The sequence below is a fragment of the Pelobates fuscus genome, chromosome 5, assembly GCF_036172605.1.
Source record: "Pelobates fuscus isolate aPelFus1 chromosome 5, aPelFus1.pri, whole genome shotgun sequence".
In the NCBI taxonomy this organism is placed as follows: domain Eukaryota; kingdom Metazoa; phylum Chordata; class Amphibia; order Anura; family Pelobatidae; genus Pelobates; species Pelobates fuscus.
In genome coordinates this window covers 59,907,437-59,925,204 of record NC_086321.1, presented here as the reverse complement: position 1 = coordinate 59,925,204, position 17,768 = coordinate 59,907,437, and the positions used below count along the sequence as shown (strand labels likewise).

Here is a 17,768-nt window from a genome sequence, read left to right as displayed (position 1 = left end):
TAAGTAGAGAAAGACAAATAGATTTCTACATTAAATTATTGAGCAGAAGTTTGAGAATGACTTCAATTAAGAATGAATGTTATAAAGCTCTGGGAGATTAGATTTTTTTGTCTTTATGTTAATTGATAAATTCCATTGGATTGTGTCACACAAATGAAAACTGAAATATTGTGCCATACGACTTAATGGGAATTGATTCTTTGTATTTTTAGAATAAGTGATTTTTTCCTAACTTTATGTATTACACTCTTTGTAAAAGGGCTATTCTGTAAATCCCCCATTGAGGCAAACTTAACATTTTTCCCATGGCTTTAAAATTTTGACGATTTAAAATCTTAGCTGACATGTTGCTTTATGCAAAGGTAGACATAAGAGAGATTGTGTTAAAAAAAAAATACACATGAGGTAACTGTGCAGTGAAAGGACAAAGTAGGCAATAAAATACTTAGGTAAGAACACACACACTAAGTATACACACCCTCTCCCGTGCAGAAAGGACTAAAGCGCTATAAGTCAGAAGTAATACTTATGCATATGTAGACATAAATAGTTGATGTTCCATATATATATTTTAAAATAACAGAAAAATAGAACAGCACATAGTGTATACTGTGATGACCAATAGATAAATATCGAATATGGAAGTACTCCTATGGAATTTACCATTTGGCCTCGATATTGACCAACTGCAATTTGGCCAAAAACTAATGCCCAAGTCTAGTTTGTTTTGGTCTACTTAATCAACATATTAATTATACTTTTGTGAACAAAAGGGTTAGCTGTATTGATACATTTACTTGTTTGATTAAATGCATGGTATTTAATAATATGGTGGAACATGGATTTTGAGTTCTATAATAATTCCACGAAAAATTATATTTTTTTGCTTATTAAAAACAACTATGATTTGTTCATGTGTAACCTAATCAGTAGAAACGGTTTAGGCTTCAACTGAATGCTCTCAGAATATGACAAGAGAGAATCTAAACTATTAGAATTGTCACCTGTTAAATTATATGAACAAATTGACTATTCCTCATTTATATAACTACATGTTGTGTGCTTATATATAATGTGCATGCTGTATTTGTAAAAGTTAATGTGATTTTGACAATATTCAACATTTTGTTAGGTCCTTATCTTAGATAATTAGTAGCCAGAACACAACTATAAAGCTGACAAGAAACAAAAAACTCTTATATATTCAGATTGCAAACAGGACCTACTATCATACTATATCAATATGTATCATAACTTATTGTGTAATGTCTGGAAAACTATTGGGTCTTTTGGTGCCCCATCACGGTTGTAATCTTCACCCAGTGCCACCTTCCATGAGTGGCAACAGCAACAAGCAACATCCCCTGCTGCAGTGCCACATACTATTTAAGATTTCATTGTGTTAATAGGGCTGGTCTGGTTATATGACACAGACCTACTTCTGAACTTCTATAGTGGGAGGGGGTGAAGTTATGGTTCCACAACTCTACCTTCTCCAGCTCAAACTAAACTTCAGAACTTTAGGAGGTAGATGGTAAGAAAACAAGTTGTGTGTGTGGCTATGTATGAATCTATGTGTGGCTGTGTGTGAATCTGTATGTATATATGTGTAGCTGCATCTATGTGCATGAGAGTGTGTATATATGTGTGTTGGGAGATACACTGGGGAAATAAGGAGGTACACTGGGTATCTAGAGAGATACAATTGGGAACATGGGACAATTTACTGGAGAGTGTGGAAATATCTAATGGAATGGATTTTGGTAGGCAGTTGGGAGAGGCAACACTGTATTCTTGGACACAAGCAGCACAGTCTATTAAACCAGCCCTGCATCTTGGCTTGATTGGACTGGCTTTGAAGTAAAAGTCTTAAAAGGAGCTGTACTAATATATTTAGACCTCTGCTTGCTATGTTTACAGTTGTGTTGGGCGTTTTAACTACTCATCATGGGGAACCAGACAGCATGAGAGGTGCTGAGCCATACATTTTTAATGGATTGTTGACTGGGCACATAATACACTTTGAAAATGATATATTTCCTGCATACAATACATTCTAAAGGTTTAGTGAAGTCCACTCTGTAGTGTCTCTTTATGTATTTAATACTGGACTGCTGCCATATAATAAAATGCTATTACTAATAATAAACAATCAAATTATCATAAACATTGTGTAATGTGAACCATTTTTATTTATTAAAGGTAACATTTTACAAAAGTCAGATGGTTTATTAATGTAAATCTAATAAAAAGATCCAGATAATTCAGCATGAATGTATCAATAAATATTTCAAACATTCCATCTGTTTCATGCAAATGCTCTCAGCTGCATAACTGCATAGCAGTGTAGGATATAACCAGCTTGCTGGAGACAAATACCGGTTCCAAATTGAAATATACCTATCTTGCTAATGCAAGTCTGATTAGTATCATATTATTAAAACATCGGATTGTTTTGTCACTTTAAATTACTTCAAATTCACCCGAACCATTACCATACTTCTGCCTGAATGACTGTGTAGATAAAAAAAAAAAATACCAGGGCAATAGCACTATAAACAGGTGGGTGCAAACAAGCCTGCAGAAATATACAGTGTTGGCATTCCAAATCCCATTTTGCAAAACCCTTTCAGAGGCTGAATGATTGTCTGGCTGGTACATTAATCTATTTTTTTCTTCTTCATTGGAGCGTAAACATCCTGCAATGCACTGCTGGAAGTTTATCACGGTTTGGATGGCCTTTCTTGGCAATAATGAGCATTTATAATCCTTTGAATATCAGAAAGGTGTTGAGATAAATATGCTTTTCAGCTGCTTGCTTTCTGGTAGATAAAAGGTTAACTCACCGCAAAATGTAATAAACAATTTAGCGTTATTAGCATTTTTATGTATTTATTTTTTTAACAATAAATAGCATTTTAATTGTTAAATGAAAAGCGTTCAGTGCTCTCAAAAAACATGAAAATCAATTAACATTTCAGTTGAAACCAATTGACCTGGCAACTAATGGAAAGAGCTCTGATTGCGTTATTAGACTGTGCAAGGGTTGGCAAAAGTCAATAGAGTGCAGGTTCTAGGGAAATGTTTGTTTCACCTCAGAATACATTATCCCTTGCTCTTATTATCAACTCAGTTCATCACCTCCGATGATTGGGAGGTCAATCACGCGGGGTCTGTTAGTGGGTGAAAGCATATCATTAGAAATGAAGTAAGAGATCATGATTTTTCAGATTACTCTGTTGATTATGTGAAAAAGCAAGATACCCTTCTTGAAGGGTGCGGGTACTGACTACTGGATGAGCTAGATCATGATGTGGGGACACTAGAAAAGCTGTGATGACAACAGAGACAACATTACTTGCCTGAAGTCAGAGACTATGCACTTCAGATAGTGAGATGTGATCTCGGACTCTCTCTTTTTTATGTAAACCAACTTCATTGAGATTCGGATTGCTGGAGATAGCATTCCCCTAATGAGGTGGGACCAGAGACTGGCCATAATGAGCCAAAAAATCAGACTGCAGAGCTTTAGAGACTTAACCTACCAAAGAAATATTCTAGTTGTTTGAAAGGGAATCCTTCTTGTTCTATGGTACATGGCCTGGTGTATTTATTTTTTTAGTTTGTTGACTATACCATTGGTATAGCTCTATCCCATACAGCTGAAATAATCCATGCTACTAACTAGACATGCATCTGGAGTGAATCCATATGTACCTGTGGCTACACAAGGCAATGAGCCAAGGATGTTGGCTGCATTTAAAACCATCTCATTATGATTTTATTCCCTACAATTTCTTTCCCTTGATTCATTGTAGCAAAATGCAGGAATAAATGCACTTAGATCTTAGTCTGTCAATAGTCATCAATAAAGAGTTTTACCTAATAGAGTGCCATTATGGATACCTGAAGTACTGTATGCCGTATTGCATGATCAATGTATTATGCACTGTGCTGATTACAGTTTCTATGTCTGCCACTGCAATTTTGAATAAAAAAGTTTTTGTTTTTTTAATTAAAAAAAACAAACAAAAAACAGACATTTGTCTATATTAGGAGTAGGTACCTTTTAGCACTCCTGATGGTATGGACTACATCTTCATTGATGCTCTGCCAGCATTATGGCTGTAATAGCATTATGGGAGAGTAGTCCACACCATCTGGGCTTCTGAAGTTTGCCTGGTATATCATCGAACAAAAACAAAAAAAAAAACTCCACTTGACCAAGACTTAACACCAAAACATGAAACTTTTTGTGACCCTTAGGTTACAACTTTTTCATTTTTGGCTTTTTTGTTCATTTGACAGTTCATTATATTGTATTGTAATGGTATAGGCAGATGATTTAATTGAATATTACAGAGTGCATCACATAGACAGAACATCTATCTTAGGTAGATTTACCATGTATTATAGGTTGGTTATTATTTGCAGATGTGATTAATTCCTTGTTTTTCTATGCATTTTGTTTTTCATCATATAACAATTTTTGTATATGCTACAAAAATGTTGATTTCAGCGTAACGCAAAAAAATTCTATTTATTGTAATACTTTCATCCAAAGAATAAACAATCCAGATGTGCTTATTAAAGAAAAACAATACATTTTCTAATTATGCCATTTTTATTTATTTTTTGCCATTTTGAAGAAGTGAAGAGGAAAATAAATTGCAATTCTTGAGGTCGCAGTATGTGGTTTGAAAAGATTAGACATGTCTTATATCTCCAGCGATTCAAATCATGACTTATAGGACTTTGGCAAAATTATACATTATAAAAGCAAAGAAGAAAAGGGAGCTTATGAAGATTTAATCTTGGTTGAGAAAAAGCTTTCCATTAAAAATCCAGCCCTTAAAATTTTCATGATTATTTCCAAAAAACTGAATCCTGTGCTACTGATCTTTTAAAGAGATTATGAAAGGACATTTGATGCATCATTTATTTTTACAAACAATCTTTTTCTACTCTATGTTATCAGGGAATATTTAAAGTTGCATGATCTTTTTAGTGCTATGCATTAGAGAAATAACCTTATATATAAACTGTTGAGAATTAAGAAACATTGGTGCTATCTAGTTGGCACTCATTGGGTAAAAAGTAAAACTGTCAAAAATAACTTCTAGCGATAAAAAGAATAAGCGCAAACACTAATTTTATCTAGAAATGTTATCTAACATTAATATCAAAGCTGATGTGTAAAAACAAGTTGTCTCAGTTGTTCAAAGTGATACTTTTTGCCTATGATTTGTAGTCATCTGGTATTAAAATTAAATTGCTTTACATACTAAATATTGGTGTGTTAAGGTATAAAACAATGTAATTATAAAATAAATTAGGACGTGTGATGGGTTTACATGTAACTTGAAAAATATGCTCGAAATAAGAACGGGGAAAAATAATCCTTAATCTAGCTATTTTTAATAAATTCAAAGTCATCTGTAAGCTTTCTTAAAGGACCAACCTCTTCCCACCCAAACCCTTCCTCCCCACAGGTTAGTATAAATAACCCCAATGAATACATAATTTTATGTATGTATTCATTGGTAGTATAGTCTAAAAGAGATTACAAAAGCCGCATTTTTTATGACTGAAGCCTTTATAAGACCACCCCTTTTTTTCCAGGAAGAGACTTCCAGTCTCTTCACAGGGAAATAACCAATCAGAGACCTCTCACTGAGAAGCCTCTGACTTGGTCCCTACATGCGCCGGCTAATGCACATGTGTGAACACTGTTCGCCTTTTTGTGCATGCACACGTACCCCACAGTGTGTGCACTTCTGAGGCCGAGGAGGAGGTCTGAGGTCTGTGAGGTAGAGGCAGGCGTGCTCAAGTAGAGCATGTTCGCCACTTCCATCAGCTCAGGGGAGCTAACGGAAGTAGGAAGGAATCCTCCCTGGCTGTTTGATTGGCACCGAGGGTGGGTCCCTAGTTAATGTATAAACTGGGGTCAAATAAAGGTACTCCTTACCCATAAAGCACTTCAGTAAGCTGAAATGCTTTTGGGGTGTGGAGTCATCCTTTAATTTTTTTTTTTTTTATCCTTTAATATTTTATTTGTTACTTTTTTTATTTGACAACAAGAATGAAATACTTTATGTGTGGGTATATATATATACACACATTAAAAAATCCAGCGCAAAAACATCAAGAGCACTTAGTCATTCACTAAAAATCAACTTTAAAGCTCAGATAATCCAATAGCCTTTGCAAAAACACCTGACAAAAATAATGGGGGTTTAGTTACAGTACATGATCATACATCGCAAAAGCCAGTCACAACACCAATGTACCCCATTTTTAGCAGATCCTATCTTAGCAACCCAATGCCTGCTCTCATGATAAGAAAGTGGGGTTATTGACATTGTGGCTGACTTATGCAATGTGTGATCATATAATGTAACTAAATCCTCATTATTTTTGCCTAAGTGAGCTGCTTTAAAAAAAAAAAAATATTAATTTCTGTGAGCTTGGAAGTTGCTGTTTAGTGAATGAGTGAGTGCGCTGAATCTTGTGTATTGCATGAATTGGCCACAACAACACCCTTTTAATGTATGCATGTGCAACTGTGTGTAACCCTCTTTGTTTTACACTCCAAACATATATCTAAATAGATTTCTGTTTGGAGTAACTGCTTTAATCTTAGGATGCAGAGGAATTGCAAAGCAAACTATTAACGTTACTATTAGTCCTACTGGAAATAATCCACCTAAAAGATGCCACAGGCATTAATCACTGTGGCATATATGTATGGTGGCAGTAGAGGGTTCATTTGTCCTGTTAGTACAGTTAGGAAAAATTTTAGAGAGAGAACATGACCACTGGTTAGGTTGTTGGGCAGAGAAGGACAAGTAGCTGGGCAGATTTAGTGACACAGCTGTTGCTGTGGACAAGTGCTGGCTGAGGATTGGTTGCTGGCCGTGAGCCAGCAAAGCACGGGAAGCCAGGTAAGAATAAAAGGTGGCAGCTCGAGCGCAATCCCTGTCAGCTGTTTGCAGGACGGGAGATGCACAGACGGACCCCGCACTCCCTCCTCTATTTTCTAACTTTCTTTATAATTAATGTTGGGGTGTTAAAAAGCTTGGGGCAAAGTCACCCTCAAGTTCTGAGGAAGGATATGTGTTAAATGGTTGTAGATAAAAGGCGGTCAAGTTAGCCATGACTGACTGGCAATTAAGTGATGGTGAAAGTGAAATGTTTTGGAAGTAAAGTGAAAAAGTTTATATGAATATGTTAACGTTATCAAGTTATGGTGGTATGCCCCTTTTAAGCTTTAAATAAACACCATGGCCTAGCCCATTGAAAAATATAAATAAGCTGTGTCTGTGTTTATTGTGTGGCCTAAGTTATTTATGCAAAATATTGCATACCAAACGTGTAGAATATTTCCTTTGTAAAATGTATCATTTTAACTTTTAACATTTATTACACTTTTGTCAGGATGGGTTGTGACATTTTTTTTGTTACACTTACTTTCAGGCTGGGTTGTGACTTTAACAGGTTGGGAGCTTTCTCCGGGACCCCATTCATTATAAGCTACAATGCGGAAGATATAGGTCTCTTCTGGTTTCAGATTTCCCACTGTTAGCTGTAGTGATACTGGCTGCGATGTATTTACAGCCCTTTCCCTGGAGAAGAGACAAGAGGTGAACAAAAAAAAAATGTTAGAGAATTTTTTGCTTTTTTGTCCCAAAAATATCAACAGAATTAATCAGAACAGGTCTGTCTCCAATTTTTTATAAAGACAAAACAGAGCAATGCAATAAAAACATAGACTTACAGCACCATAACCACTGTATTGACTTTTGTTCCAGAGAGTCAATTTAACCATGATGATGTTGTGAATTGGTAATGGTTTTAGGATACAGTTTGACGTGTATTCTAAAGTATAAAGTGCCATTTTACAGTATCACTGCATTTTTTCAATCTTTTAAAAAATGTAAAAAATTCCTTATCGTCTAACATAAATGTATGCAACATGCATGAACAAATGACACAAGTTGTTATGTGTATTTCATATTATCCAAAATTGTAATCTTAGGCTCACATCTAACTCAATTCTTTAAAATGTGTAAAACACAGTTTTGGTGCATAGGATAATTTTTTTTTTTTCCGTCTTCTTCAAAGATTAAGTGCACACCCTGTTACATCTCAGTAGATATTATCTGGACATCTCGGGAACTTCATGGCAAAAAGGAGAAAAGGCTTCTAAAATTGCTTCCACAAAAGTGCAGACCACCTGTGACACGATTGTTAAAATAGATTGCCAGTGAGCATGAATGACTCTACTTTACACTCTGCCTGGGCTTATTGCATATACGTATCATGGCTTCCATCAGCTAGTAAATGAAAGAAAAGCCATTATATCTCCTTGCATTAGAAAGCTACTCTGTCTTGATAAAAGGAACTACATTTCACCATTTCATTTTGTAGTTTTTGATCTCTTTTACAAAGCTGCCAAGATGCAAGTTTACCCTTCAGAAAAGAACATTTTCACAAGGTCTACAATATTTTGCTGATTAAATAGTGTAGACTAGAGCTGATATTTGTCTCCCACTATCTAAATATTAGAAGTAATGATTTACATTCCCTTAAAAGAAAGCTATTATAATTTACCCTATGATTTCAATATATGGTTTGAAGAATACATTATTTAGAGTGCTCCTTATTTCAGCTTGACATATCTAACGTTGTAAATACTCCAGCTGTGGTTTTTCGATCCCCTGTCTTTTCAAAGACAATACAATAAGTGCCAATGAGTAGGTGGATAAAAATAACATCTATATCCAAGGACATACCTGTAAATGAGACTAGATGGACATAATTTCAATAAAAAAGATGACACATATTGCATCCTAAATACTTGTGAACGTCATTCTAGAGCGCCATCACTCTAAAAATCCAGATACGTCTGGACCAGTGTAAGTCGTACAGTCTTGTTCTTCATCACATACTTTACCTCTTATGTTCCCAATATGAATGTTTTCTGGAAACAAAAGACAGTTTTCATGTCGCCGACTCTCCTGAATTTTTCTTTTTAACTTTCTATTTTATTAAGTAGCAAACTAAATTACTCCCTGACAAAAACAATAACCTAATCATTATAATGAAAGTCTCTCAGTCAATCAAATTCAAAGTGTGAGAAACAACACAGAATACTGTATGTTACAAGGCATTACTTCTTGTGTTTAATAGATTTGTGTTCGATGACAAAGGCGAATAAATCAATAAGGGTTAAGCTATAACAGTAAGAGCATAGTGGTTGTAATGTTCTAAAACTGATGAACAGGTAGGACTGGAAAAAGAGAGTCCACATACTGAGAGAGTACTACAGGGAGTCTCCAAGCATACAGCCTTTACATTTGTGGCCGGAGACAAAAGCTGAAGGAAATCAATAAGGTTTGAGCTATATTGTTTGAGCAGGAAGAGCAATTCAGTTGTGGTGTGCCAAAACCGATGAACAGGTAAGCCTGAAAAAAGAGGGCAAAGGGCAACAAATATTAATGCCATCTAATCTCGTAGTAAAATAATGAACAATTATTATTATTAGGCCTGGCTTGTACCTTTATTGATTCAGCAACTGTTGCATACTGCTAAAATCTTCCGAGGTTGCTAGAAACATTAGCATGATGGACTTCATAATGTAATTTATTGGTAAAATTGGACAAAATGATACCTTAACGCAGTAAGGAATGTATGAAAACATGAAACCAGCACAGTTTTTATCTTAAAACAATGTTGGATTTAAGATAAAGAAATGGATGTAACCACTGCTCCTAACTAGCTGCTGTAAGGAAAATACTGGCTCTTCCTAATGGTTTGTGTCCCGGTACATGCAGAACAGAAATACCTCCGTAGCTGAGAATGGAAAAAGGCCTAGCCGAACAGCTACCTAGAGGTAAAAGAAGCTGAAATACTAAATAGGGATAGCTAGGGTAGCCTAAAACCCAGACCAAGCTAAATGTAAAGTCCTGTGGAGCAAGTGGCTTTCCTAAGGAGAGAAGTAGACTCGTAATGACCTGAAAAAGCATGGCAGAATGTAGGCCAAAAGTACTAACATAAGTGAATATGTAGCGAGGCCGAATGTAGGCCAAATTATCTGAACCAAATCGTCTTTGTAGGATGGCTGACTGTAGGCAGAATGTACTGAACTAAAGTAAATATATATTGTGGCCAGACAAAGGCTTTATGTACCGAATCAATGTGGCCAAACGTAGGCCAAATATAATGAGCCGAAGTGAATATGTAATGACATTGAATGTAGGCTGAATGTACTGAACCATAGCGAAATGCAGCACAGTCAAATATAGGCCAAATGTACAGTGACAAAGAGAAGAGAACTGGGGAAAGTTAAACATGGGTCAGGCTAGATACTCATGGTGTGAATTAATCTCCACCGATGTCAGAACGCTTTCCTAAGCTGAGAATGCCCGCTAACTGCATGTTTGCAGTAATTTAGCAACCAGGTTCCAATCATCGACAGAACATCAGGAGGTGGGGGGTAGATATAGTCTGGACAAAACCCCTCTTACAACTCTAGGCGTACTTCTTTTACAGATATATATATATATATATATATATATATATATATATATATATATATTTATATATGTATATAAATGTATATATGTATATATATAGTAATTGTGTTTTTACTTTTATATTAACATGGGGGACATTTTTTTCCAGGATACATATGCTGTGCATTCTATTATATTAGATATAATTGTGTAATCTGTTGAGTAATTTAACTCATCATTAAGTAATAATGTCTGAAAGGATTTTATTATGCTTTTTCATACCAAAGTTGTGAGGAATTTAAAATGATTTTATATAGCCTTTTTTTCTAGATTAACATAAAAAGGGGGAGCAGATGACTATAAAACAAGAATAGAACAATTATAGGAATTGTATTTCCCCTTAGGGCACATTAATAAAAAGAACGCTTTTACCAATGTACATGATTTCTAGATCTGATTCTTTCTCGGCTTCTAGGAATTCAGTATATTGTCATTCTTCGTTGTGTGTTTTTACTATTCCCATTCAGTTTCTAGTTACCACTTGGCCATTTTTTTCTTAGTGCTTTTTTGCAGTAATCTGAAAACCAAAGTTCTCACTTAAGTCTAGAATAGACAATAAGTTGGGTCTTTTTTTCGAGTTTAAAATTTTTTTCCAGCTCAGCTATTTTTGCCAAAATTTTTGCACTCTTGTTTTTCAGTTTCATTTGGTGGATAAGTGAATAAATTCCACTATTTATCTTTCTATCCTCTACATTTTATTTTCTACCTAGGTGCCCTTACATCACTCTACCATCCATTTATGTTTACTCTACCTCCCTCAACCTCTCTTCTTTCATCCTAATTTTCTTTTGCCTCTCTCTTTCTCCTCACCTTTCCAGATTCCAGACTGTAGTATTAGAATTTAAGTGGTGTTACAGTTTTCCAGCTGCCTTATATAAGACTCTCACAAAGCACCAGCATGGGTTTCACCTACCACTGCTCTTGCCTCTAGTATCATTTTCTCACTGTCTCGAAGATTGCTTTTCATTTGGAAATTGTATAAGAGGCAGCAAAGCTGAGAAATGCTACTTCTTTTAATGACACATTGAATGTTAGGTCTTGTAAGATCTCAAATGCAAAGTCTTCATTATGCAGTTTACGAAGTGAATGTAGATCATCTTACCTAAGTGCAGAATGTAATTACACTGGTCTTGCACAGCTACAAATGATGTAGAGATATGTCAAATGCCTAATTAACTGCTTCAAGGTGCGAGAGTCTCGTTAATGTTTCTTGCTGTGAACTTAAGAATGTAAGGATAATCACAGAATTTATTTCATACAAATTTCTTTTTTTTACCCTCATTTGTGCATAATAACAAGAGAATTGTTCTTTATGATTGCAATGGTTATTGAAAAAATGTGGTAAACCTAAACTGATAACTGTGGTTTTTAGAATTAAGAAAAGGTATTTTATTTAATCTGTCAGCAAAGCACAACATTTATTTTTTTTAGATCAAATTTGCAAAGAGTAAAATGGGAGCTTTTTAGATTTCAGATAAAAAGTTGTATGTCCATGTAATTGGGATTAATTACCTTTCTAAAGCACAAATATATTTTATATTTGGTTACACCATACTTTTTGCTTTCCACTCATAAAATGAAAAGGAACAAAATATACTTAGGGACAGTTTAATCACCAAAACAACTTTAGCTTAATGAAACAGTGTTGGTGTATAGATCATGCCCCTGCAGTCTCACTGCTCAATTCTCTGCCATTTATGAGTTAGTTTGCTTTGTTTATGTAGCCCTAGTCACACCTCCCTGCACATGACTTACACACAGCCGTCTTAAACACTTCCTGAAAGGATCATTTCGCACTTGCACTTCCTTTATTGCAAATTCTGTTTAATTTAGATTTTCTTATATCTTGCTCTGTTAATAGCTTGCTAGGCCCTGCATATGTTAATATTTATGTGATATATACATATAAATATAATGCTTTTGACAATATTTGACACCCCTTAGCAGGTTTAGTTGAGTATAGAAGAAAAAGGCTTTAATAAAAATTGTGTTGAGGTAAAGTTTCCCACGCAAGAGTGCAGTTAGTATATCCAAAGCTCTAGCAAAACATAAAGCAATGATGAGAAACACTCTTTTTCAGCAAAATGAGCGAGAAAAACAAGGAGTCTGGATCTATTCCCATTTTAAATGACCAAACATTGAGCCTGGCAGAATTCACTAAATGTGGTATTAAAGCATTTTTCAAGGACTTTATCAGAACACTCTGGACACAAATATAACTTAAGCACATTTGATAGTTTTTGGCTTAATATTCATAATGTGTTTTTCTTCATGTTCAAAGGTCTTTAGTTCTGCTTAAAATGAGAAAAAAGGTTTTACAACATTTTAGAACATAACCCAAAACAGATTTTTTTTTTAAAGACATATTCTGCTCTAACCTACTGATCTCATTCAGTCCACACAGACAATCACTGACCTCTTACTATCTCTATAATCTTTGAAAGTCGTGCTAAGGGGAAAGGGTACAAATAATAAAATGCTAGTGATTATTGGGTTATGGGGTGGCGTGATGTCATCAGCTCAGCTCAATCTGATTTCTCATTGGCTGGTTGAGTAGATACTTATCTAATATTGAAGTTGCAATGTGAAAAGAGTAAGCATGGCTGAAAGTACCAGGTTATGCAGAAGAAAACGTTATTCTTTTATAAGCAAATCTAATGAGATTTGATTGTAAAGAAATAAACAGCATAATTATGAGACTAAAACCGATTAAATGCACTTAATTTATATTGGTGTCCAGAATATAACATGTAATGCTCTATTCAAGATATAGCTTTATATATTAAGGTTGAGGTTGGAGTAAGAGTGATTGAACTGAAACCACACTACTCACCAATTAAAAAAAGTACCTCTGTCTGTTTAAATCAGGGGTCCTCAAACTGTGGCCCTCCAGATGTTGCTGAACTACAACTCCCATGATTCTCTGGCTATCTATATAATTCAAAAAATCATGGGAGTTGTAGTTCAGCAACATCTGGAGGTCCACAGTTTGAGGACCCCTGGTTTAAATGAATTGGAAGTTCTCAGAACAAACTAGAGTTAAACTCTAGAGTAAGGATCTCAACCTCTGATTATTCAGATACTGATAAACTACAACTCTTATAAATATCTGGTCATACATTGCTTTCAAAGAATAATGAAGTTGCAGATCTATCAACTATCCCACTTTCAGTGGTACAAACCCTATTTTAGGGTTCTAAACTGTCCCTGGTGCAACACTGTATGAGTACATCATTAAACACACAATATGCAGACCATTCAGCAACAGTCTCTGCATGGTCTTTTACATTCAGTGGGCAGACCAATCCCCTTTTTGTCCACCAGTGTCTCAATACTATTCCTCTCAATATTCAGAGGTTTGGATTTGTAGGCCATCAAAATCTTGGGGCCAGAGTTTGAGATCCCTGCTCTAGAGTTACTACATCAGGGTAAAGTTACAGACAAAAATGTTAGCAGTTGGGGTGCGGGGCCTGGCAACAAAGATGGCTGGACGCACATCTCTCTAGCTTCTAGCAAGGCTTTAAAGCAACACCAACACGGGAGAAATGGAGGCTGGCGCTTAGGCGCCAAAGACTCAGCTCTGCTGTGGACCACCATCTACCTGGGCCACGGTCCAGACAAGAACAGGGCACTATGTACATCTCTCACCCTCGGAAGGCCACCATGCGTCGTGTCAGACAGCAACCTGGAAGGAGGCCTTGAGACAAATTCTTGATCGTCAACCAAAAAGAGACCCATGCAGCTACAGCTCTGGACTGTATGGGGGTCTGGGGCTGGTGGGGTGCAGATGAGTGGGACATGAGTCATTACTTTTATCGGGGTACCATTCACTACATGAGAGAAGTAGGCTGAGCCCTTTAATTAATTTTATCATGTCTGTAGCCACAGTTATTTACTTCCTGCAGGCAGTAATTCATGTTGCTTTCTCAAATTGACCTTGTATACCAATCCCCCTAGCAATTGGCACCCAGTGGTACTACTCAGTGAATAGTTATTCACCATGTCTAGAAGTTATTTTCTGTTTGAATGTTTTGTTTCTCTAACTATTTGGACATTTCTGCTTACCATTATCATTACATTATAAAATTGTGCTTCATCATCGGAAAGCCACGTAATGCAGTATTACTCGCAGTAAAATGTTATGCAATCTGTTTAGCTATGTCAAGTATTGTTGATCTCGTACATGCTGTTGTGGCTTCACAAGACTCTCTGTATTCTCATACACAATAAAAGAATAAAAGAAGGGCACCCCTCATCACCCCTCCTTGCTCGCCCCAAGCAATTTACCAGAGAGCGAGGTCTCTACTGGCTGTGGGTCATTATGTGGGTGTTGGATGAGTGTGTTTTTGTGAAGTTGGCAGAGTGTGACTGTGTGTATGTTTGTGGCTGGCTGAGTGTGAATGTGTCTGTGTGCTCTTTGAATTTGGTTGTGTGTAAGGGCTAGCAGGGTGTGATTGTGTGGGTTGGGTCAGTATGATATGTATGTGAGTTTTACTGTGTGTGAGAATTAATTGAGGCAAGCCCCAACCAGGGGGCCGGACTTCAAAGGATCACCAATGTACTATCATTCATGTTGGTAACAGACACAATTACTTAATTTGAGTCTTGATTAAATAGTACAAAACCAACAAAAAGCACACATAAATAAAGTGAACAAATCAAAAGTGAAGATTGACAAAGTGATTAAGTGATTGGCTGAGATCATCAATTCTGATTATGTTAATCAAGGAGGAGGATCGGGGGTGGGTCCAGAGATGAGGAGCCCCTTGTGGCACTGGAAAACAAATGTGTAAATCACCTATCTAACCTGAGGTAAGGGGAGGGCAACAACCTATGATGGTTTTAGAACTATAGTGTCAGGAATACATATTTGTGTTCCTGACACTAGTGTATCTTTAAGCTAACCCTTTAAGGGAAAGTATCCAATATACAGTAAAAGATTATCATTTATATTACTATCAAAAGAAGATATGCATAATTTTCAGTGTAAAGAATACCTGATATATTTTTTTTAATTGTGAAAATGATATGGTTTCCTGATAAAGAAAATAAGCCAAACTGTCACCATAAAAACAGAGATGGAAGATAGAGAATACATTTAAAAGGTTGTGAGATATGTGTGTGCTTAATATTCCCTTCTTTAAAAATAATTTGATCCTTATTGGGATATTCACAATAGTGAGAATTGCTATGAATTCAAAGTCAATTAAAAGGGAATTTCAAATATCGGGCCAAAATAGTCGAACTGAACACTCAAACAAAATGAAAATTCACTTTGATATCCTGCATTTCTCAATTTAGTGAATAACTCTGATAAAGTTGTAAAGCCCCTCCTGCTACTTGTAAATACCACAAACAGGTAACAGGAGCTGCACTCAATCCACAAGCCAATTGGGTGCTTAACTAGACCATGGTCCAGCACTAGCCCATCAATATATAATATCAGTTGAAGAAAGAAGATCACTCCAATGCTTAAAGACACATTTATTGGAACCAGCGGAACACAGCAACATTTTGACCTAAAATTTGTCTTGAGTTCCTGGACCTTCTTTCTTCAACTTTTTAAATACAAGGCACATCCAATTAACTCTGATATCCCCAATGATTTGATGATCCAAACTCCATCCTTTCCCATATTTTCAGCCCTGAAAGTCACCTGGCTCGCCAAACACTCTGTGTTTATCACTGTTAACAAATTTTGTTGTTCTACTCATTTACTTAACAAACTAATCTCAGAAGAATTGGTTTGCTTATAGTAATAATGATAATGCTGCATTATTCAGGGGTTTTGTGTTGATGAATATTATTGCTTGTGGATAAAAGGTTCATAAAACAAACAACTCTAACAGCTCTTTTTCCTTACTAGAGACTGTTGTAGGGTTTTTCTAAGTGCTAATTGTCACATATTTTAAGTGTTCCCAGTGGCACAATAAGCTCCATGATTTGTTTAATAAAATATTTTCTTAAAAACTGCTGACCTATAATACAAATGCTGCACAGCCCATGCAATTTTAATTCAGCACTGCTTAATAATGCGTTTAAAGTAATCCACATATTCTTTCTCTGAGTTTTCCACTGTCTTCTATGCGTTGTGTTACATATATTATGTACACAATATTGTAATATGTGTTCATGGATAATAATTACAAGGTCAAGGCCTGAGAGGGGATATGATAACATTATACAAATATATTCGGGGCCAATACAAACCATTGTGTGGAAATCTATTCACAAACCGGACTTTACATAGGACACGAGGCCATGCGTTTAGACTGGAAGAAAGAAGATTTCGTCTAAGGCAAAGGAAAGGTTTTTTTACTGTAAGAACAATCAGGATGTGGAATTCTCTGCCTGAAGAAGTGGTTTTATCAGAGTCCATACAGATGTTCAAACAGCTACTAGATGCATACTTGCAAAGACAGAATATTCAAGGATATAATCTTTCAATGTAGGGTAATAACTGCTTGATTCAAGGATAAATCTGACTGCCATTCTGGGGTCAATAAGGAATTTTTTGTCCTAGCTTGTTGCAAAATTGTGCTTCAAACTGGGGTTTTTTTTTTTGTTTTTGTTTTTTTTTTTTCTCTTTTGGATCAACAGCAAAAAACAGGTGTGAGGAAGGCTGAACTTGATGGACGCAAGTCTCTTTTCAGCTATCTAACTATGTAACTATATGTAAGAGACTTTTACTTTCACATTCAAGTCATGCCTTATACCATCTTGCCTCACCATCTACTTTTAACACTAAAGTAAACTGTACCTGACAGATCCACTGCAGCTGCAAAGCTCAATTGCTTTTGAATTGTGTTTTCTTATTAAGTGTTCTTGCATAGCAAGACCACTTAATGTTATCTCACATATATATTATTAAGTGTTCTTGCATAGCAAGACCACTTAATGTTATCTCACATATATATTATTAAGTGTTCTTGCATAGCAAGACCACTTAATGTTATCTCACATATATATTATTATTATTATTAAGTGTTCTTGCATAGCAAGACCACTTAATGTTATCTCACATATATATTATTATTATTATTCTTATTATTCTTATTATAGCCAAATTTGCCACCCTAACTCCTCCCACAGTTTTTACACTACATAGACAAAAATATACCAAAACGTGCAGATTGTTCCCGATCGGATTGCTATTACTTTGTGGAACGTTTCGCCGAATGGTTCACGGAA

General features: G+C 35.7%; 1 protein-coding gene across 1 annotated transcript in view; it reads right to left on the bottom strand.

Moving 5' to 3' along the window:
• DCC (DCC netrin 1 receptor) overlaps positions 1-17,768 on the bottom strand; it is a 635,057-nt gene that overhangs the window by 158,869 nt on the left and 458,420 nt on the right. The window contains exon 9 of the mRNA XM_063453897.1: positions 7,471-7,625. Within this exon, the coding sequence (XP_063309967.1) occupies positions 7,471-7,625 (155 nt within the window). The remainder of the gene's footprint in view (positions 1-7,470; positions 7,626-17,768) is intronic.